We start from the raw sequence: 20409 nt of genomic DNA on the forward strand, positions 1-20409 counted from the left end.
ACGGGTCCCTGACAAAAACCGACCGACAGAAAGTTTATGAATATTAATGAGAGCCGCCGGCCGGAGCACAAGCAGGCCCCGACAGGGAGCCGTAAAGGAACATTTAATTGCGACCCTGACAGTACGGCGCACGCTCGGCGTCATAACGCCGGCCGGCGTCTACGCCGAGGACATGCCGAACGGGCGCCGTTTCAAATGTGACCTAAGCATAACCAACCTTCATGTGCTGGGAGGGGGGGTGCACTTGTTTTTTTCCAGACAATAATCCTTATCTTCGGGTACTTCCTCGGCCTCATCACTATTGACATGTTCACGGAAATGACACTGAGGTCCTTGTGCCATCAACAAGGAAATGTTAGGAATAATCTACAAGGTGCGGATTATTTGCCGCTGGGTAACTACAAGTTGATTTCCTTTCTCTAGCCCATTCAAGGCTCTTCAGGCTATTCACGACGCATTTAATATATACTGGCCATTTTGTTCAATATGATAAGGCAGCTTTCTCGCCTTGTGTATATATAGGACTCACTAATGTTTTCACAGTTCGTATGCTTACAATTGCGTCATGACACCGTGAAAATGCCGAACGGGCGCCATTTCAAATGTGACCTAAGCATAAGTGCGGTGAGCTCTTTGTGTGCTGAGTTCTTTAACGTGAGTGCGGTTTGGCTCTCCTCAAACACGAGACCTCCATTTAGCATCTTATCCGAGGGACGTCCCTAACCGTAGCTAGGTACTCATTTTCACCTGAGTGAAGTGAGAAAAGTCGTGTAAAGTGCCTTTCCCAAGGGCACAAGATCGGTGACATCGGACCACTTGGTTCGGAGTTGAACCCTCTACCGTTACGCCACACGATCGACCATAACGTCACTAAACTAAAGTCATTGACCGTTTCTGTCAGTACGATTCAATATGAACATGCAACATTCGGGCTGCAGCGATGGGGGTCTGCAGGGTATGTGGTAAGACATCGCCGCGGTGGGCCGTCAGACAATCTAATACACTCTCGTAATCCAATTTCCAGCATCTCACAAGATACACATGTTTTCGGAAATGGAACGGTGGCCCTTGTGGTGTCAAAAAGGGCATACCATGAATAATCTACAATTGCTCTGGATTTTAAGTCAGGCCACAGCAGGAAAATTTTATGGATGACATCCTCCGCAAACTCCAAATCTAATGCGATAAGGCGAAAATATAAGGCTGTCCCAAAAAAAAGATTCCTACCTTTTCAAATAAGTTTGATGAACCTTCTTAAACAAGAAATAATACCTATATCATGCTAGGTTTACTGCCATCTATAACACCATCCATTTTCCCTAGAAAATAAAAGTTTCATTAAACAAGAAATGATACCTAAATGGTGCTAAGTTTACTGCCGGCTATAACACCATCCATTTTTCCCTAGAAAATAAAAGTTTTCAATCATTGTACAAATGGTTTTGTTTAAGTAAACATGACATATAAAAAGAAGGAAATACATCACTGCATCAAAGAAAAATATAAAACAAAAAAATCAGTCTTGTCTTCTCTAATCTCTTCATTTATATTCATATCTATAACAGACATCTTTGTCTATTTTCGGCATGTTTACCACTGTCAGAAGGCAACAATATTTCTCGTGTTTCTTTTTTACAATCAGGCGAAAATCAATGCACGCGCTGATGCTATCCATAAAAATTACTTGCTGGTCCTTACGCTGGTGAACTGTAAGTGGTGGTGAAGGAAGGTCGTAATACATTCTGACTCGAAATCAACCACCCTGTAATTCAACAGCAAAACTCTTAGAGCTGCATTTCTTTAAATTGCTGTTGATAGAGAAATGGGGATAGGCAAAGACACTTTTTCCCAAACGAAGTGCCTGTCACTGGGGTTGGGGTAGGAGCCTTGCCAGAAAAGTGTAAATAGATGGGTAAATTGTATGTTGCAAGTGTTGCAGACTAATTTGCAGATTGGTTCCTTTCGGGCTTCATCAATAGGCATAACACAGGAAACCTTGATATTTTTTTCTTGCGATAAAGCATCATAAAACAAGCGTATTTTTCTGACCAATGGCGCATGCGTATTTTGCCGCAATGCATCACGTGATATCCAATTAAAAACCGGTTTCCTGTGCACAGTGCAGTCTCCCTCATACCATACGCAGAGAACCAAGAGCCAAGTTCTGCGGTTCCCACTACTGTTTAGGTTAGCTGCAGTTCCAGTGAAGTCTTACTACAAGTAAGTTTATGTAAAGCTGAGTCCACCATCTTGGGAAAGGTATATTGTATGAAAGGCTTTCTTATTACGCGTAGTTGCTGTAGTTGCTGTAGTTGGAGTATCAGGTCTTGTCTCGGCGATGCTAGCGGGCGGGGCCGTCTTTTTTTAAGGCCTGAGATCGCTTCTGTGCCGATTCGCACCTAGACTCTAGCGCCTCGAGGAAATGTATATTTTTTGAAATGCTGTCTAACTACGCATAGTTGCTGTAGTTGGAGTATCAGGTCTTGTCTTGGCGAGGCTAGCGGGCGGGAACGTCTTTTTTTCACGGCCTAAGATCGCTTCTGTGCCGAAATTCAATTAGAGTCTACCGCCTTGAGGAAAGGTATATTATTTGAAAGGCTTTCTTACTACGCGTAGTTCCTGTAGTTGCTGTAGTTGCTGTAGTTGGGAGTATCAGGTCTTGTCTTGGCGAGGCTAGCGGGCGGGACCGTCTTTTTTCACGGCATGAGATTACTTCTGTGCCCACAGGCACCTAGAGTCCACCGCCTTGAGGAAAGGTATATTATATGAAAGGCTTTCTTACTACGCGTAGTTCCTTTAGTTGCTGTAGTTGGAGTATCAGGTCTTGTCTTGACGAGGCTAGCGGGTGGGTCCGTCTTTTTTCACGGCCTAAGATCGCTTCTGTGTCGATAGGCACCTGAGTTCACCGTCTAGCTGTAGTTGCTGTAGTTGGAGTATCAGGTCTTGTCTTGACGAGGCTGCGTCACGCGTAGTTGCTGTAGTTGTAGTTGGAGTATCAGGTCTTGTCTTGATGAGGCTAGCGGGCGGGACCGTCTTTTTTCTCGGCCTGAAATCGCTTTTGTGCCGATACGCACCTAGAGTCCACCGCTTTGAGGAAAAGTAATATTATATGAAAGGCTTTCTAACTACGCGTAGTTGCTGTAGTTGTTGTAGTTGGAGTATCAGGTCTTCTCTTGGCAAGCTAGCGGGCGGGACCGCCTTTTTTTCACGGCCCTTAGATCGCTTTTTTGCCGATACGTACCTAAAGTCTACCACCATGAGGAAAGTTATATTATTTGAAATGCTGTCTAACTAATGTAGTTGCTGTAGTTGCTGTAGATGGAGTATGAGGTCTTATATTGATGAGGCTAGCGGGCGGGACCGTCTTTTTTCATGGCCTGAGATCGCTTCAGTGCCGATACGCACCTGCGTCCACCGCCTGAGGTAAGGTATTTTGTATAAAAGGCTTTCTTACTACGCGTAGTTGCTGTAGTTGCTGTAGTTAGAGTATCAGGTCTTGTCTTGTCGTACTACGCGTAGTTGCTGTAGTTGGAATATTAGGTCTTGTCTTGGTGAGGCTAGCGGGCGGGACCGTCTTCTTTTTCACGGCCTGAAATCGCTTTTTTTGCGATACGCACCTAGAGTCTAACACCATGAGGAAAGTTATATTATTTGAAATGCTGTCTAACTACGCGCAGTTGCTGTAGTTGTTGTAGTTGGAGTATCAGGTCTTGTCTTGGCGAGGCTAGCGGGCGGGACCGTCTTTTTTCACGGCCTGGGATCGCTTCTGTGCCGATAGGCACCTAGAGTCCACCGCCTTGAGTAAAGTTATATTACTTGAAATGCTGTCTAACTACGCGTAGTTGCTATAACATCATCCATTTTTCGCTAGAAAATAAATGTTTTCAATCATTGTACAGATGGTTTTGTTTCAGTAAACATGACATAAAAAAGGAATAAAATACATCACTGCATCAAAGTAAAACATAAAACAAAACAAAAATCAGAGTCGTGTCTTCTATCCTCTCTTCATTTATTTTCATATTTTTAACAGACATCTTTGTCCATTTTCGGCATGTTGACCACTGTCAGAAGGCAACAATATTTCTTGTGTTTTTTTTTACAATCTGGCAAAAATCAATGCACAATCAGGCGAAAATCAATGCACGCGCTGATGCTATCCATAAAAATTACTTGCTGGTCCTTACGCTGGTGAACTGTAAGTGGTGGTGAAGGAAGGTCGTAATACATTCTGACTCGAAATCAACCACCCTGTGATTCAAAAGCAAAACTCTTAGAGCTGCATTTCTTTAAATTGCTGTTGATAGAGAAATGGGGATAGGCAAAGACACTTTTTTCCAAACAGAAGTGCCTGTCACTGGGGTTGGGGTAAGAGCCTTGCCAGAAAAGTGTAAATAGATGGGTAAATTGTATGTGCCAAGTGTTGCAGACTAATTTGCAGATTGGTTCCTTTCGGGCTCCATCAATAGGCATAACACAGGAAACCTTGATATTTTTTAGTTGCGATAAAGCATCATAAAAGAAGCGTATTTTTCTGACCAATGGCGCATGCTTATTTTGCCGGTTTCTTGTGCACAGAGCAGTCTCCCTCATGCGCAGAGAACCAAGAGCCAAGTTCTGCGGTTCTAACTACTGGGTAGTTCAAGGGTTGGGTGTAACGAGTCGGTCGGTGTAATATAGCCAGCTGCCGCCGCGCCGTGTGCCTGCGAAGCTGGTGTGTTACGCCGAAAGGCGGTTATACCGGCTATACAGATACAGATACTGTTAGGTTAGCTGCAGTTCCAGTGAAGTCTTACTACAAGTAAGTTTATGTAAAGCTGAGTCCACAGTCTGGGGAAAGGTATATTGTATGAAAGGCTTTCTTACTACGCGTAGTTGCTGTAGTTGCTGTAGTTGGAGTATCAGGTCTTGTCTTGGCGAGGCTAGCGGGCGGGACCGTCTTTTTTTCAAGGCCTGAGATCGCGTCTGTGCCGATTCGCACCTAGACTCTGGCGCCTTGAGGAAATGTATATTTTTTGAAATGCTGTCTAACTACGCGTAGTTGCTGTAGTTGCTGTACTTGGAGTATCAGGTCTTGTCTTGGCGAGGCAAGCGTGCGGGACCGTCTTTTTTTCACGGCGTGAGGTCGCATTTGTGCCGATACGCAACTAGAGTCTACCGCCTTGAGGACAGGAATATTATTTAAAATGCTGTCTAACTACGCGTAGTTGCTGTAGTTGGAGTATCAGGTCTTGTCTTGGCGAGGCTAGCGGGCCGGACTGTCTTTTTTCACGGCCTGAGATCGCTTCTGTGCCGAAATTCAACTAGAGTTTAGCGCCCTGAGGAAAGGTATATTATTTGAAAGGCTTTCTTACTACGCGTAGTTGCTGTAGTTGCTGTAGTTACGTAGTTGGAGTATCAGGTCTTGTCTTGGCGAGGCTAGCAGGCGGGACAGTCTTTTTTCACGGCCTGAGATTACTTGTGCGCCGATAGGCACCTAGAGTCCACCGCCTTGAGGAAAGGTATATTATATGATAGGCTTTCTTACTATGCGTAGTTGCTGTTGTTGCTGTAGTTAGAGTATCAGGTCTTGTCTTGTCTTACTACCCGTAATTGCTACATAGTTGCTGTAGTTGGAGTATCAGGTCTTGTGTTGGCGAGGCTAGCGAGCGGGACCGTCTTTTTTCACGGCCTGAGATCGCTTTTGTGCCGATACGCACCTAGAGTGCACCGTCTGAGGTAAGGTATATTGTATAAAAGGCTTTCTTACTACGCACCACGCGTAGTTGCTGTAGTTGTAGTTGGAGTATCAGGTCTTGTCTTGATGAGGCTAGCGGGCGGGACCGTCTTTTTTCACGGCCTGAAATCGCTTTTGTGCCGATACGCACCTAGAGTCCACCGCTTTGAGGAAAGGTAATATTATAGGAAAGGCTTTCTAACTACGCGTAGTTGCTGTAGTTGTTGTAGTTGGAGTATCAGGTCTTGTCTTGGCAAGCTAGCGGGCGGAACCGTCTTTTTTTACGGCCTGAGATCGCTTCAGTGCCGATACGCACCTGAGTCCACCGCATGAGGTAAGGTATATTGTATGAAAGGCTTTCTTACTACGCGTAGTTCCTGTAGTTGCTGTAGTTGCTGTAGTTGGAGTATCAGGTCTTGTCTTACGGAGGCTAGCGGGCGGGACCGTCTTTTTTCACGGCCTGAGATCGCTTCTTTGCCGATACACACCTAGAGTCCATCGCTTTGAGGAAACGTATATTATATGAAAGGCTTAAGCTTTCTAACCACGCATAGTTGCTGTAGTTGGGGTATCAGGTCTTCTCTTGGCAAGGCTAGCGGGCGGGACCGTCTTTTTTCACGGCCTGAGATCGCTTCAGTGCCGATAGGCACCTGAGTCCACCGCATGAGGTAAGGTATATTGCATGAAAGGCTTTCTTACTACGCGCAGTTCCTGTAGTTGCTATAGTTGGAGTATCAGGTCTTGTCTTGTCTTACTACGCGTAGTTGCTGTAGTTGGAGTATCAGGTCTTGTCTTGGCGAGGCTAGCGGACGGGATCGTCTTTTTTCACGGCCTGAGATCGCTTTTGTGCCGATATGCACCTACCTAGACTCTACCGCCTTGAGGAAAGTTATATTATTTGAAATGCTGCCTAACTACGCGTAGTTGCTGTAGTTGGAGTCTCAAGTCTTGTCTTGATGAGGTTAGCGGGCGGGACCGCCTTTTTTAACGGCCTGAGATCGCTTCTGTGCCGATACACACCTAGAGTCTACCACCTTGAGGAAATTTATATTATTTGAAATGCTGTTTAACTACGCGTAGTTGCTGTAGCTGCTGTAGTTGGAGTATCAGGTCTTGTTTCGACGAGACTAGCGGGCGGGACCGTCTTATTTCACTGCCTGAGATCGCTTCTGTGCCGAAAGACCCTGAAGACCCCCCCCCCCAACCCCCAGTTTTTGGCATGCTATAGAGGCTAGTCTCTCATATCATTGTATTTTCTTTTTCATACATGTTGTTTGTATTTGCAATCAGCCACTGGGCATGTATTTGCAATAAACTTTTCATCTTTTTGAGCAAAAAAAGCACATCTTTGAACTACACGTGGATTTTGGCTTTCAAAAATTCCCCTTCCTTGAAACGGTGACAAAAAAGAAACCTGAAGCACAAGCAAGTGCTTTTTTGTGCTAACGTCTGGGACTATAAAGATTCTTTAGAGGGCATCAGTTTATTTTTCCATTTCGTTTGTTTCTACTTTCTTAAAATTTCCATGCCTGAAGCATTTCAGTCGTCACTTTTTGACGTATTTGACACAACATACTTGACTGACTCGTTCAATGTATCGTTGCCTTTCTTAGACTCTTATTAGTAGGATATATTCAACGCAAAGGGATAGACAGGACATAGTTCTGGCATTTTGGGAACAGGCCAAACTTCTGTATTATAGACTGGATTTTTCAAGAAAGGGATTATCATGATGTCTCTGTGTGCCTCCATCAAATATCAAAATTGCTCCAAGTCATTTTTCATCCGGAGTTCATTTGGACACATACCATAGAAGACATGTTTGAATTCAGGTTTTTCCCTTTTGTGTCATGCACTCGAGACTGTTTTTGTTGTAATTTTTCGTCTGTTTGTTTGTTTGTTTGTTTCCACAGTTTAAACAGCGCATTGTTGTGCCGCGACGCAAAATGGAATCCATGTCTACCGTCATCATCTTCACTTTGTTAACCACTAGTTTTGAAAAAATCACTGGTTATACCGCTGATTATACAGGACAAAACTTAACACACGTCCCGATAGCCTCCATCGCGCCTGACACACACACACTTAGGTTGTCAAATAACAAAATAACTCACCTCGGCTCTTTCAACACAACTCCTGCAATCCGATATCTTTTTATCGACAAGAACAAGGTGAAACAAATAGTACCACAAACGTTTCAAGGGCTTCGTCAGTTAATCTATCTTGATGCCGACAGAAATGACATCGTTTCTCTTCGTCAGTTTGCCTTTTCTACACTCAAGACGTTGTCCAAACTAATCCTCTCAAATAACTACATTTCTCACATATCAGAAAAAGCTTTTTACGGTTTGGTAAATTTGCAGTACCTAGAACTCTCACAAAACCGCCTTTCTGTATTTCCGATGGAGGCCATCAAGTTAGTCCCCAGTAAACATCTCTATTTGGTCGGAATTAAAACAAACCACATCAGTCAGATACCGAGAGACATCAAAACAGTACGTCCAGAGACTTCTTACGATTTTCGAGGAAACCCTTTGCGTTGTCCATGCGACTCAAACAACAGAGACATTTCTAAAAGCTTTTATTATATAATCCGTACTAGAAATAACCGATCTTTCGTTAACAGAGAGTTATTTGTCACAGAAAGGTTTCAATACTTCGGCATATATCCCGTCAGCTTTAATATAATTAAAAACACTGACGTTCTCTTACCTCGAAAGACCGCTATTGATATAGTGTCACGTTCAGCTAACTCCTACTACTGGAACACCCCGAGCGGACGCCGTCATCTTAACTCCTATACCGACATCATTACGATCAAAAACTTTACAGAAAAGGACTCTGGCGTATATACCTTTGTAGCAGACAAAGGTGACTACAAAGTAAACTATGATTTTGTATTTTGTGTAAATAAGAACATCAGCGAGAGACGGCACCACCAGACGACTAATGCAATGACCACAACAGATAAAAACAAATTAGACAACTGTCCCGCTACTTTTACGAATAAGCTCTGTTGTTTACCCGGGTTTCGATCAGGTTCAATTCATCCTAAGTTTTGTGTTACTGGCAACGTTACTTCAGAAACCAAAAATGTACCTGGACCCAACATTTTGCTAATCGTTGGCATTGCCGTTGCTAAATTCCTTTTGGTAGTTATTCCCACTGTCGTGGTGTGTTGGAGAAAACGGTCCAGTGCCAACCGAAATGATATCAACCCGGCTAGTGCGACATTTCGTGTAGGAGTGCAAGCTATGGTTGTCTGTGTTCCTGCCGTGTCCAGTATAGCAAATCATTGCATGAAGGAAGAGCTCAATCCGAACACTTCCTCCGTACGACATTTCCACTTGGCCGAAACTCAAACCGCTGCTACGGACACGGCCCTTACTACACAAGCAGAAATCCATCAGTACAGTAACGATGATACACCTGGGCATTCTGCAGACACTGAGGAGGGACAGGACCACCACTACGCCTCTGCGGCACCGCCGCCTCTGCCTGTGTGTGAAGATGAAGACAACCCCAGTCCTGGGGCTGCAGGCCCGGACCAGCTACAAGCAGCACCCGGGCAACCTGCTTCCCACATCGATGAAACTGACTCTGATGAGGAGGAAAGGCCGTACGGAATAGCAGCAGCAAATTCAGCGTATGAAGACACAAACGAAAGGCCGTACGGAATAGCAGCAAATTCAGCATATGAAGACACAAACCTGTATCAGAATGAAAGTGTTCCAGGCAATCATAACTCAGCACCACAGTACTGTGCGGCAAATGCGGACCAAGTCGAAACGACCCCTTCTGTTCCAAGAAATAGTTTGTATGGACAGCAACGCGAAAACATTACCATGGCACGTCATAGTATTGCGGAGGATTTGGGCATCCTATATGGAAGTTGTCCAGCAACAGACGAGTGAACAATTTGTATTCTAGTATGGTCCAGAGTCTCAAACGTCATCCTCAGATTTATTTTTATTCGGAAGCACACTGATGAATACAAATAAAAGGACAAGTGACTGCGAACTCAAGTTAGTTACAACTTAAATTCTTGCAGCCACTTTTAAAATGAAAAAAGGCGTTTACAAGATATTTGAAAAAAACAAATTGATTGCATGAGTCAAACCTCCCATCCTAGAAGAGAAGGAAAGCATAGCAGGACACATATAACTAGAAGCGCTTTGTTTATGTGTTGTAATTTTGCGCGGCCAACATAATTCCACGGTTAATGTCATTCGAACAAACCAAACTGCCGCGAAGAACTAAAATTTGTTTAGCATTGTTAGAAAGTGTGTTTTAGACTAAAAGCATCCAATGCGATTTCAGAGCAGCAAAACTGGAAATATTCTGAATAAGGCAATCTTTGATATTGACACATACTTCTTTACATTAGCATCTTTGAGCAAGCATTTCAAAATTTGGGCTTTTAAAACTACAGAAACAAGCCCCGAGATGAGTCCTTTATCTGGGTGCTACCCTAAAATCAGCAAAGGGCCTTTCGAGTAACCATTTTCTGTCAGACGTTTGGGCACCATGGAGGTCAATATACATTGGGATTGTGTGGTTTCAACTCAGTATGTAAATAAATGGCTATAACATTGGTTTGAAAAATCGGGTTTCTAATCCCTAAAAACCGGAATGGATGCCTTTAAACTGAAATGGATTTGGCGTTCTGCTTATTTTTTCAATATACATGTAGATTCTAGCTTTTATGAAATAATGTTAGACGTATTTCTTGTAAGACACGTTTATGTATATTATAATGTGTTGATATGATTTGCTGGAATTTGTTGCAACCTCCCAAGTGGAAGCTTGTATTGCGACTTGCACCTGATTACCTGCTACACTGTTTCAGCTACAACCACCAAACACATCAGTACAACACAAGACAAGCAAATCTACTGCGTAAACCCAAATACACAAACAGAACTGGACAGAGAACATTTAAGTATAGAGCAGCTTCAGCCTATAACTCGCTTAACACGGTAACTAAACAGGCATCAACAATAAATGCCTTTAAAGTAGCGCTAAGAACATACGACCTCTGACCCTGACCTCACGGACAACCGACTGTCATTATTTGACAATACGACTATGCCTAACGATTTTGACTATTTGTTTTGGTTGTTCCGTTGTGTTTGTATGATTGATTACGTGTACCCTCTGCTTATATCATTTATTGTCATTTGCTACGATTGATCATTTGATTAATCTGTTTTATTTTGTTTAATTTTATTGTATTCCATGTTGTCCATTGTGTATGTTCTGTTGGGCTACCTTGGAAATCAGTCTTTCAGAGACTGAAGGTACCACCCAACTGTTTTTAAGAGCAATAAATAAATAAATAAGTATTCAGTACGTAAAAATACATGCCGTAAATTATATAAAAAATAATACATGTATTGGAAAACGATAGTACTCTTCAAAAGAAAGTTCCAGTCGACTATGCTTAATAGATTTAATCAATACTTCTGTGTGGACATGTCTTGTTCGTGGATACTGTCGTGTGACTGCACCACCTGCCGCGCTACTAGCGAAAATGAGACTAGAAAACAATAAAGGGAATTCGAAGAGTTCTAACAACCAAGCTTGAAACTGGTACACTGAAATGTAACAATTCATGCACCAATGAGATTTATTTTCATGTAATCTTCATAACAAGACCCGTAACCTTCCACCTAAAAGGAATATCCTCTCTAATAAAATGCAAAACACCGAGTTGAAAAAACGTGAAACGATATAATAATTTAGTAAAGAGAAAATATGGGTCAAGGAAACGTCAACTGTAAAATGAAACTACTAGTAGTAAATCCATACAAACCTAACGCTAACTAAAATAAACAACCAATTCCGGCTGTTAGTTACTGATTATGTACAACGTCTATTTGATACTGTCAGAGTTAATGCGATAAAATTATTAAAAATAACAACATAACAATTAATTAGGCTAACCCAACCAAACAACAATGTAAGAAAAATACCTAAAAGAGCAATACCGTACAACATACTAGTATTAAGTCTAAGTAGAGGTCGGAGATCTCATGTCTTCGTCAGAGGTACATCGTTCTAGAGAAATTAACATGCGTATTCTTCACTCTTTTTAATAATCAATTTGGTCTAAAGAACAAAAGAATCTCTGTACTATTTTTATGGTACAGAACACCCTGAAACGGTTTGCCGCAGATTATACAGATGCGTCGTCCCCCGTGTTACGCCCCCCCCCCCCCCTACCGTTACTTTGGGTTTGGACTGTTACTGGAAAAAAACGTTCAAGAAATTCTTACTGTGTTGAAAGTATCACGACAGCGCCGCAAAATATAATAAGAGAAGATGTTATAAAGGAAAGAATCAGAACAGGGCGACTACTGCTGTTTTGTTAATTGTCTTTATGACAAATAGAAGACTTGTGTTCTTTGTGTCCTAACATTTGTACTTCTACAGTTAGTATATTCCAAATCTAGGCATCTCGTTTTTCGGCCCTTCGTGTTTTTATTGCGCGCTTGCCTTAAATTTAAGGTAATTAGATTTAAGGTCTCCAGTGGAACGTCATCCATAGCAATTACTTGGTGTGGCCGTAGAAAATAACCTGACATATGTCCAACCTATCCTCCCTCTGCTGAAGTTATAGTACAATCCCTCAATGTAACGTCATTTGATCCCATCCCATTATGGGGTTCCCCGGCTATATCCAGCTGTCGGCTGTCTCCAAGCAGATGTAGGTGGGGAATTTCTAAACACAAAAGGTCCTATTACGGGGACATAACGGCCTCCACGACTCTCATCTTTGAACTCAATCTTGGAGACCACGACAGTAATATGCCTATCGAATTTCATTAACTTCCATCCACACATACAAAAGTTATCCTGCTCACAAGAAAAATTAACAAAATGCCCCCTGTAGTCACAACGAAACCCCCCACGAAGCTCAGTAACGAACTTAACCTTGGTCCCGACAATAGTAAGCACCACACCAAGAATTATAATCAACATTTTACAAATAACTTGAGTTATCTTGCTAACAAGCCACAAACAACAAAAGGTAGCACTAACGTGACGCACGGACCCCCCACGAAGCCGAAACTTGTACTTGACTTCGGCCTCAACAGCGGTAATATGCCTGCCAAAATCATGGACGTCGAATCATGCCTGCCAGAGTTATATCGCAAAATCCGCAGTTCCCCACACTCCGGCGAGACAATTTCATAGTCCTTCTGACGAAGACAATTACAAGTAAACCGAAACATTTGCTGCATGTTAGTAAACTTCTCTCAAAACGGCGTAAAAAGAAAATATATCTATGACAAGGAAAAAGTATAAAGAGTAAGCAAACTGAAAATAACACAACAAAAAAGATCCATGGAACACTAATTTTCTACTTGGCATTTTTGGTATTTTATTCTACAATGACGAAGGAGACTGTGTAATATATATAACCTATAACAGAAGGGATGCTTGACCAAAAAGAAAGGGATAATACATGCCAAAATAAAGGTAACTTAAATTCGAGAAATGAACAATATAATATACATGTATGCAATTCATAGTGATTATCTAGTGAACTTCCTAAACTGCTGTCATCACATCAAACCTGTAGGCTTTCTCGCCTCCATGCAGTGTCTTTGGCACGTCTTACACAAAAAAGAGGCCTTTAGAAGGCCCAGCAGTGCAGAGCCAAGGCTACCTGCTTCCCTTAAAAGAATAAAGGGAAAAGTTCAAACATCAACGTCTAAACTGATTCAGTAAAATGCAAAATTCACAAAAAGTACGCACCAACAACTTGACTACGTAAGATTAATTTTCATGTAATCTCCATATCAAGACCCTGATACCTTCCATTTGAAAAGGTATATCCCCTAAAATAAAATACAACACCAGACTGAATTGAAAGTATACGTAGTAAAAAGATACAATTCAGAAAATAGAAAATATGGACACACACTTTGTCTAGGAAACTTCAACTGGAAAACGAAACTAGTACGCATATTCATACAAACCTAACGCTAACTCAAGTGTACAATCACTTCCCGATGTCAGTTACTAGTTATGTACATCTAATCGATACCATCAAAGTTAATGCGATAAAAACAATAACAGTTAGGTACGGCTAACCCAACGGAACAACAATGTAAGAAAAGTACCTAAGAGAACAATACTGCACAGCATATTAAGTCTTATTACAGGTAAACTAATGCTGTTAGCATTTGCTGCATGTTAGTAAACTTCCATCTAAAATGTAAGTCATATTTTGTGAGTTTTAAAAGTAAACATAAGTCAACTTACAACAACAAAAAATACTCAACATGCTAAAAATAACAAAACAAATATGTCCCTGGATGACTAATTTTCTAGTGGAACATTTGGCATTTAATTCTACCCTGACAAAGGACTGAGACTATATCACCTATAACTTTAAATTAGGGATGTCTCCAAAACAAAGGTATTATATATGCCAAAATAAAGGCAAAAATAAATGAAGAAATGAACACTGTACATCATGTGTAAGTAAAGGTATGTATACAATCTAAAGGGATCATCTACTTCTCCCTTCAATGCAGGAATTAAAAGAGATAATGTAAACCAAACAATTTGCTATTACTAATATCATACTAAAGATAGTCTTTGAATGAACTTCCTACACTGCTATCATCACACCGAACCTGTAGGCTTTCTCGCCTCCATGCAGTGTCTTTGCACATCTTACACAAACAAAGGTTACTCAGATTGTGCGTCAAATTGTCTTATAACGACACTTTGGCGCTTAACAGCATGCCAGTCTTTACTCCTGTTGGGTTTCTCTCCTGTGAGTTTGCATGTGCCTCTTCAGACTATTTGGGTGTCCAAACTGCCTGCCGCACTCCTCACATCTGTAGGGTTTCTCTCCTGTGTGAGTCCGCATGTGGCTCTTCAGACTACCTAGCTCACTGAACTGCCTGCCACACTCCTCACATCTGTAGGGTTTCTCTCCAGTGTGAGTCCGCATGTGTTTCTTCAGACTACCCGGTTCACTAAACTGCCTGCTGCACTCCTCACACCTGTAGGGTTTCTCACCAGTGTGAGTCTGCATGTGCTTCTTCAGATTACCCAGCTCATTGAACTGCCTGCTGCACTTCTCACACATGTAGGGTTTCTCCCCTGTGTGAGTCCGCATGTGTTTCTTCAGACTTCCAAGCTCACTGAACTGCCTGCTGCATTCCTCACACAAGTAGGGTTTCTCCCCTGTGTGAGTCCTCATGTGTTTCTTCAGATTACCCAGCTTACTGAACTGCTTGCCGCACTCCTCACACATGTAGGGTTTCTCCCCTGTGTGAGTCCGCATGTGTGTCTTCAGACTTCCGAGCTCACTGAACCGCCTGCTGCATTCCCCACACATGTAATGTTTCTCCTCTGTGTGAGTCCGCATGTTAGTCTTCAGATTATCCAGCCGGCTGAATTGCCTGCCACACTCTCCACACATGTATGGTTTTTCACCAGTGTGAGTCTGAATGTGACTTTTCAGATGAAACAGCCGATTAAACTGCCTGCCACACTCCTCGCACTTGTAGGATTTCTCCCCAGTGTGAGTCCACATGTGAGTCTCCAGAGCACTAAGATAACTGAACTGCTTGCCGCACTCCTCACACCTGAACACTTTCACACCTTTGTCCTGCCTCCCGGTTTCCTCTCCAGACTCCTGACAGCTTTCTCCTTGCCAGGTGGAAACGGTATTGGCAGAACCCCCTGCTGATCCTCTTTGCCAGGTGGAAACGGTGCTCGCAGAACCCTTTGCTGATCCTCCTTGCCAAGTGGAAACGATGTTGGCAGAACCCCCTGCTGATTCTCTTTGCCAGGTTGAAACAGTGTCGGCAGAACCCCCTGCTGATCCACCTTGCCAGGTGGAAACAGTGTCGGCAGAAGCCCCTTCTGGCCTTCTCTCGTCGTCATCCAAACCATGTATGCGGCCTGCTGTCGCCATGTGAGTCTGGATCAACTTCTGTAAAGACGAGAAGAAACAAACCTCTCTTAACGTAAGGAAATAAGTTGAGTGAAGTGTCAAAGCTGAAACCCCTTTGAAATACAAATCACAGGGAAAGCCTACATTAGTGAGCTGTCTTGGTGCAAGGGTGTGAAAAATGCCACTTTTATGTATATTGCAATAGACCGTCGGTTATTGAAGTTTTGTTTCCAGTTTGTTAATCTAATTATGCTAATCAGATGCTTTGATATTTTGGTACATCTCAAGTAGGTGAGAAATATGACATCATTTATCTATTGTCTATCATGCCAGGCGCCTGTCTCCCTGCTTGCCTTGCAATCTGTGATTTCATAATAAAAGCCGGGTATTCACTGGCAAAGACACAGAGAAAGGACTACTATCCAAGCCCTACGACTTCTGTGCGTGTGTACCGGCAATACTGTAAGTCCATTTTTGATCACGAAATCTTTAAGTTCACGGTTTTCACGAAGACGCTCTTCTCGTCAACTCACCTCCTCGCGAACCCATTCCGTACGTACCACCCCCTCCCCCACACATCGTGCATCTCAACTCTATTTACTATGACAAGACTCAACGAATAACAGCAGACTTCTTTTCAGAATCAAAGACAAAGACACAGAGAAATGACTATCCAAGCCCTACGACTTCTGTGTGTGTGTACCGGCAATATGCCAGTGTCTTGTACCGTGTCTGCTCTTCATAGTCCTGTGGTTAGTCCCTCGTGCAGCATCCGACAAGGACCTGAATACCAATCTCCAAGCAGATTCCAGGGTTCCAAAAAAGAGAATCAAATTGGCCAGGCAGTATATGTGCGTTGGCGGAGGTGGCGAAAAAAAGGACCATAAATAAAAAGCTAACGATCATTCCCGCACAACCTCTGCTTGGAGAGTACTAGTAGGCTGCCCGGGTTCGGCACGGGTTCGATTCCCAGCGTCCCGAAAGTCGGTTTTCCAGTTTTTTTAATCGCTCCTGTTTGTTTCACTGTCTTTTAGCGGCTAAATGTTTTGCCGCGGAGATTCACACCCTCCCATCATTCCATTGTTTTCACACTTTCTCTCGTCTGGCTTCAAGGCGAGAATTAGACGGTGATCGCGAAGGGGTTTACAGTATACTAAAGAGTGGGGAAAATTAGCATAGCCTTAGACCAACGCTTCGCTCATAACCAGCACCAGTATCACTTCACAATAATGAAATTTCATTCCATTCAGGATGTAGCACACAGGGTCGCGATAATTTTTCGGACCGATTTTTGATGCGACACACAACAGGATCTCGTAACCCCCTACCGACCCTCACTCTGTTTACGTTTTCAACTTCCAGGCGACAGCTCCTAGCCCCCTACTCCTATAAACACAATAATTTGAGAGCCAAACATTCAAACGTACAATCCAGAAATTTGTCAGATAGTTCCACATTCACACTTCGACTTTCCTTTGCTCTGAAACAAACAAATATTGGCATCTCCTTGACTGAAATTATAACAGCACGGCCCTGACCACACGCACACTGGCCCAAACGCACGCCGCCACACAAATATTATGAACCGTTGTTTGCCAACTCTACAAACCTCTGAATACCAACTACATGCCGACTTTTCCTACCTGGAAGTTAGTTGATACACAGTCCGGGCTGAGTCGCCTGTTGAATCGCTGCAAAACTCCCCCAAAGACGGAAAACTGCTCAAGATGCCGCGTTCTTGTGGGACAGGAAGTCGCGATGCCGTGACCCGGAAGTACTACTCTGGTCAGAGGTCAAGTATCCATACCTGATTACCCAACACATGTGCATGGACGTTGGACCAAAGGCTAGTAATCGGTAATAATTTGTGACGGAAAAAAGCCACTGGTAGTCACCGGCCTGTGTTTTAGGTCATAAATATATATATATATATCGACAAGGTGATTTACATTCTATATAGCCAAATTGCCCATTTAGTTCATAATGTCATGATTCTACATGAACTGATCACCCAACAAATGTACACGGGCCTAAGACCATATACCCTTATCGGGCTTGCTCATGAAAAGAAAATGATCTGTAACAGAAAACCATTCCTTTAAATGCAATATTTAACGGTGTCTGAGGACTTTTTGGAAATACTAGTATAGAAAAAAAACTCTATCTGACATGGTAGACTTTTAGGTCTATTTTTATAATCTATGATATTTTTTTTGCCAGGGCCACATTTTGACCGCGAAATTAAATGACAAAGTTCACAATTTTTACGCGTCATCTAACATCCGGGCTCCCATATGTGGAGCGTTGTGTGTGCCCTTCCAAATAATGTGCACACACCCCGGCCCCCCTGGCGGCTTTTTTGGTACTGCAGCAGAACTTCCGGTTTTGATATCTCGCGATCTGGACATGCTAGGGTCAGAAATTTTAGTTGGTAGATAGCTCTTGAGGTAGGGAAGAAGTGACATGAGTTTGGGCCCCCTAGCGGCTTGTTCTGGAACTGCAGGGGCATTTGTTGAAAAATTTTCGAAGGATGATAACTCAAGAACCGGTTGACGGATTGTCGTGATTTTTGGTATGCAGGTAGCTGAAGGGATGCTTGACATCAAATGACAATTATACAAATCAGGAGCTAATTTGCATAATTAATGAGGAAATTCTATAAATCTGCTTTGTTCGATAAAAGGACTATGAAACACTTGTAATTGAGAATAGAAAAAAAACATCTGAGGATATAGATTATGTAAATGAAGACCTATATTGCATAATGAATGGGAAATTTTTAAAATTTCATAGTTGTAACTACTGGGAATTTCATACTTGCCACATTTGGAAGTTAAGTGAAGGCGAACATCAATAAACATAATTTATTCAAATCATGACCACATTTGCATTATTTCTGAGGAAGTGCTATAATAGCCTTTTTGTTAAGATAAGACTGTCATTGGGTGGAGAATATGATTAACTGACATAACCCATGCAAATGAGGATCTTATTTGCAAAATCAATTATCAAAATTGTATAATTCTTCAACCGCAAGGGTTAACATCATTTGGCGAAGGTATGAGGTCGTGTTTATTTCTGTTATTTTGTCGAATAAAGATTTTATTTTTAAAAATTCCATATCCGTTGTATATATAGGCGCTACCTCCGCACAGAGCTACAAAGGTTGCTACACGGCAATAGTATTGGTCTCATCGGCAGAGGGACTTCCCAGGACATGGTCAAGGCGGCACAACGCAGTTTTAGCCCTATGGGGATTTCTATAGTTAAGGACCCCAAAGTGACTCAAGTTCGACTCACTGAAAATCATAGTAGAGTGCACAAGCAAGGTTCAGAATTTTGATATGTCTAATTTCAGTATAGTGTACACAATACGTGAAAATGAGCTTAAATTTGCCGGCTAGTTCTCTTCTCACGTCCTCTTTTATTAGCGCCACTACGGATGGTCATGAAACTGCAGGCAAAGCACAGTACTAGACGAGTGTTGTGTCCCAAACCGTGCCTTGTCCCAAACCGTGCCTTGGGCAAATCTACATTCTGGGACACGTGGGGACTGTCCCGAACCGTGCCTGACCGGGCACAGTTCTGAACACAAAAGGGCCTTGTCCCATTCCATGCTCTGTGGGTGGAGCTTATTGTTTTGAGGGAGGAGCCTTCTCGTGGTGTTGTTTACTGTTTTAGGCCGCCATCTTTGTTTTTCGTCGGGGCAAGAATAAGAAAGAATCGGTGTAATTCTTGCTCTGTACATTTTTACATTTCACGCTGGTCTACGACTTACATGTAGTATCCAAACAGAGTGTCTTGTACCATTCTGCAACACAGTGCGAACACAGTTCTTGATACAACACAGCACGTAGTACACCCAAGAAAGCAGACTGACCCAAGCTTAGTCCCGGAATCGGAAACAACTTATCCACCAAGCCCACGCACGGATCTGGATAGTCCTGACGCGTATCCACGACAGACTAGAGCAAATTAACTTGTAGATAAACAAAGTGTTTGTCCAGAACCGCGCCTCAGGTAGCGCACAGTTCTGGACACGCGATGGCCTTGTCCCAATACATGCCCGGGCACGGTCTGGGACACTCAGCGCGTGTCCCGAACCGTGCCTGGGGACTGAGCACAGTTCGGGACACGCGGATGCCTTGTCCCAAACTGTGCTTGGGCATGGTTTCGCGTGTCCCAAACCGTGCCTGGTGAAAATCTACATTCTGGGACACGCGGGGGACTGTTGTGTCCCAAACCGTGCCTTGTCCCAAACCATGCCTGGGCAAAACAACTCTATATGTGCTTAAACACTAATATCTGTAAGGCGTGACCAACATATGATGTTAGCGAAAATGTCACATACGCCTCTCTTCTTCCGTATTTGAAATGGCTGTCACTTCTTTGTTTTATAATTGTGAAGACAAAGACTTTTAATATCATACATGTACCATATCTAACAAAGTTTCTTTCATCCTCCTCTGTAGGGGAGCGGCTGTTGACGTTGAAAATGATGGTTGAGGCCATGAGAGACACCGTGTGACTGTACAAACGTGACTGACACTATTTAAAGTTAAACTTTTGTTCCAACACAAAAAAATCTCTCTCCTAGAGCTTTCTACCAGTCACTCTGGTCTTCCTCAGTAGACTGACCCAGTGAAGCTTGTCACGTGGTTTCTTTGAAGTGTGACGTCAACACTAAGTCAAAGGTATCTGTTAGACGATGTCGATCCCCGTCGCGGTTCAATGTAGGGTGATGGGCCGTGATGTAAATGGTTCCCTT

General features: G+C 42.8%; 1 protein-coding gene across 1 annotated transcript; it reads right to left on the reverse strand.

Moving 5' to 3' along the window:
* Positions 1-14407: 14407 nt before the first annotated feature.
* On the reverse strand, positions 14408-17376 carry LOC109471663 (zinc finger protein 239-like). The gene is made up of 2 exons (XM_019770999.1): positions 17285-17376; positions 14408-15680 (listed from the first exon to the last, which is right to left on the reverse strand). The coding sequence occupies exon 2, from the start codon at positions 15660-15662 to the stop codon at positions 14487-14489; it is 1176 nt and encodes a 391-aa protein (XP_019626558.1). The 5' UTR covers positions 15663-15680; positions 17285-17376; the 3' UTR covers positions 14408-14486.
* Positions 17377-20409: the final 3033 nt, after the last annotated feature.

Source organism: Branchiostoma belcheri, unplaced genomic scaffold (assembly GCF_001625305.1).
Source record: "Branchiostoma belcheri isolate BF01 breed outbred unplaced genomic scaffold, Haploidv18h27 scaffold252, whole genome shotgun sequence".
In the NCBI taxonomy this organism is placed as follows: Eukaryota; Metazoa; Chordata; class Leptocardii; order Amphioxiformes; family Branchiostomatidae; genus Branchiostoma; species Branchiostoma belcheri.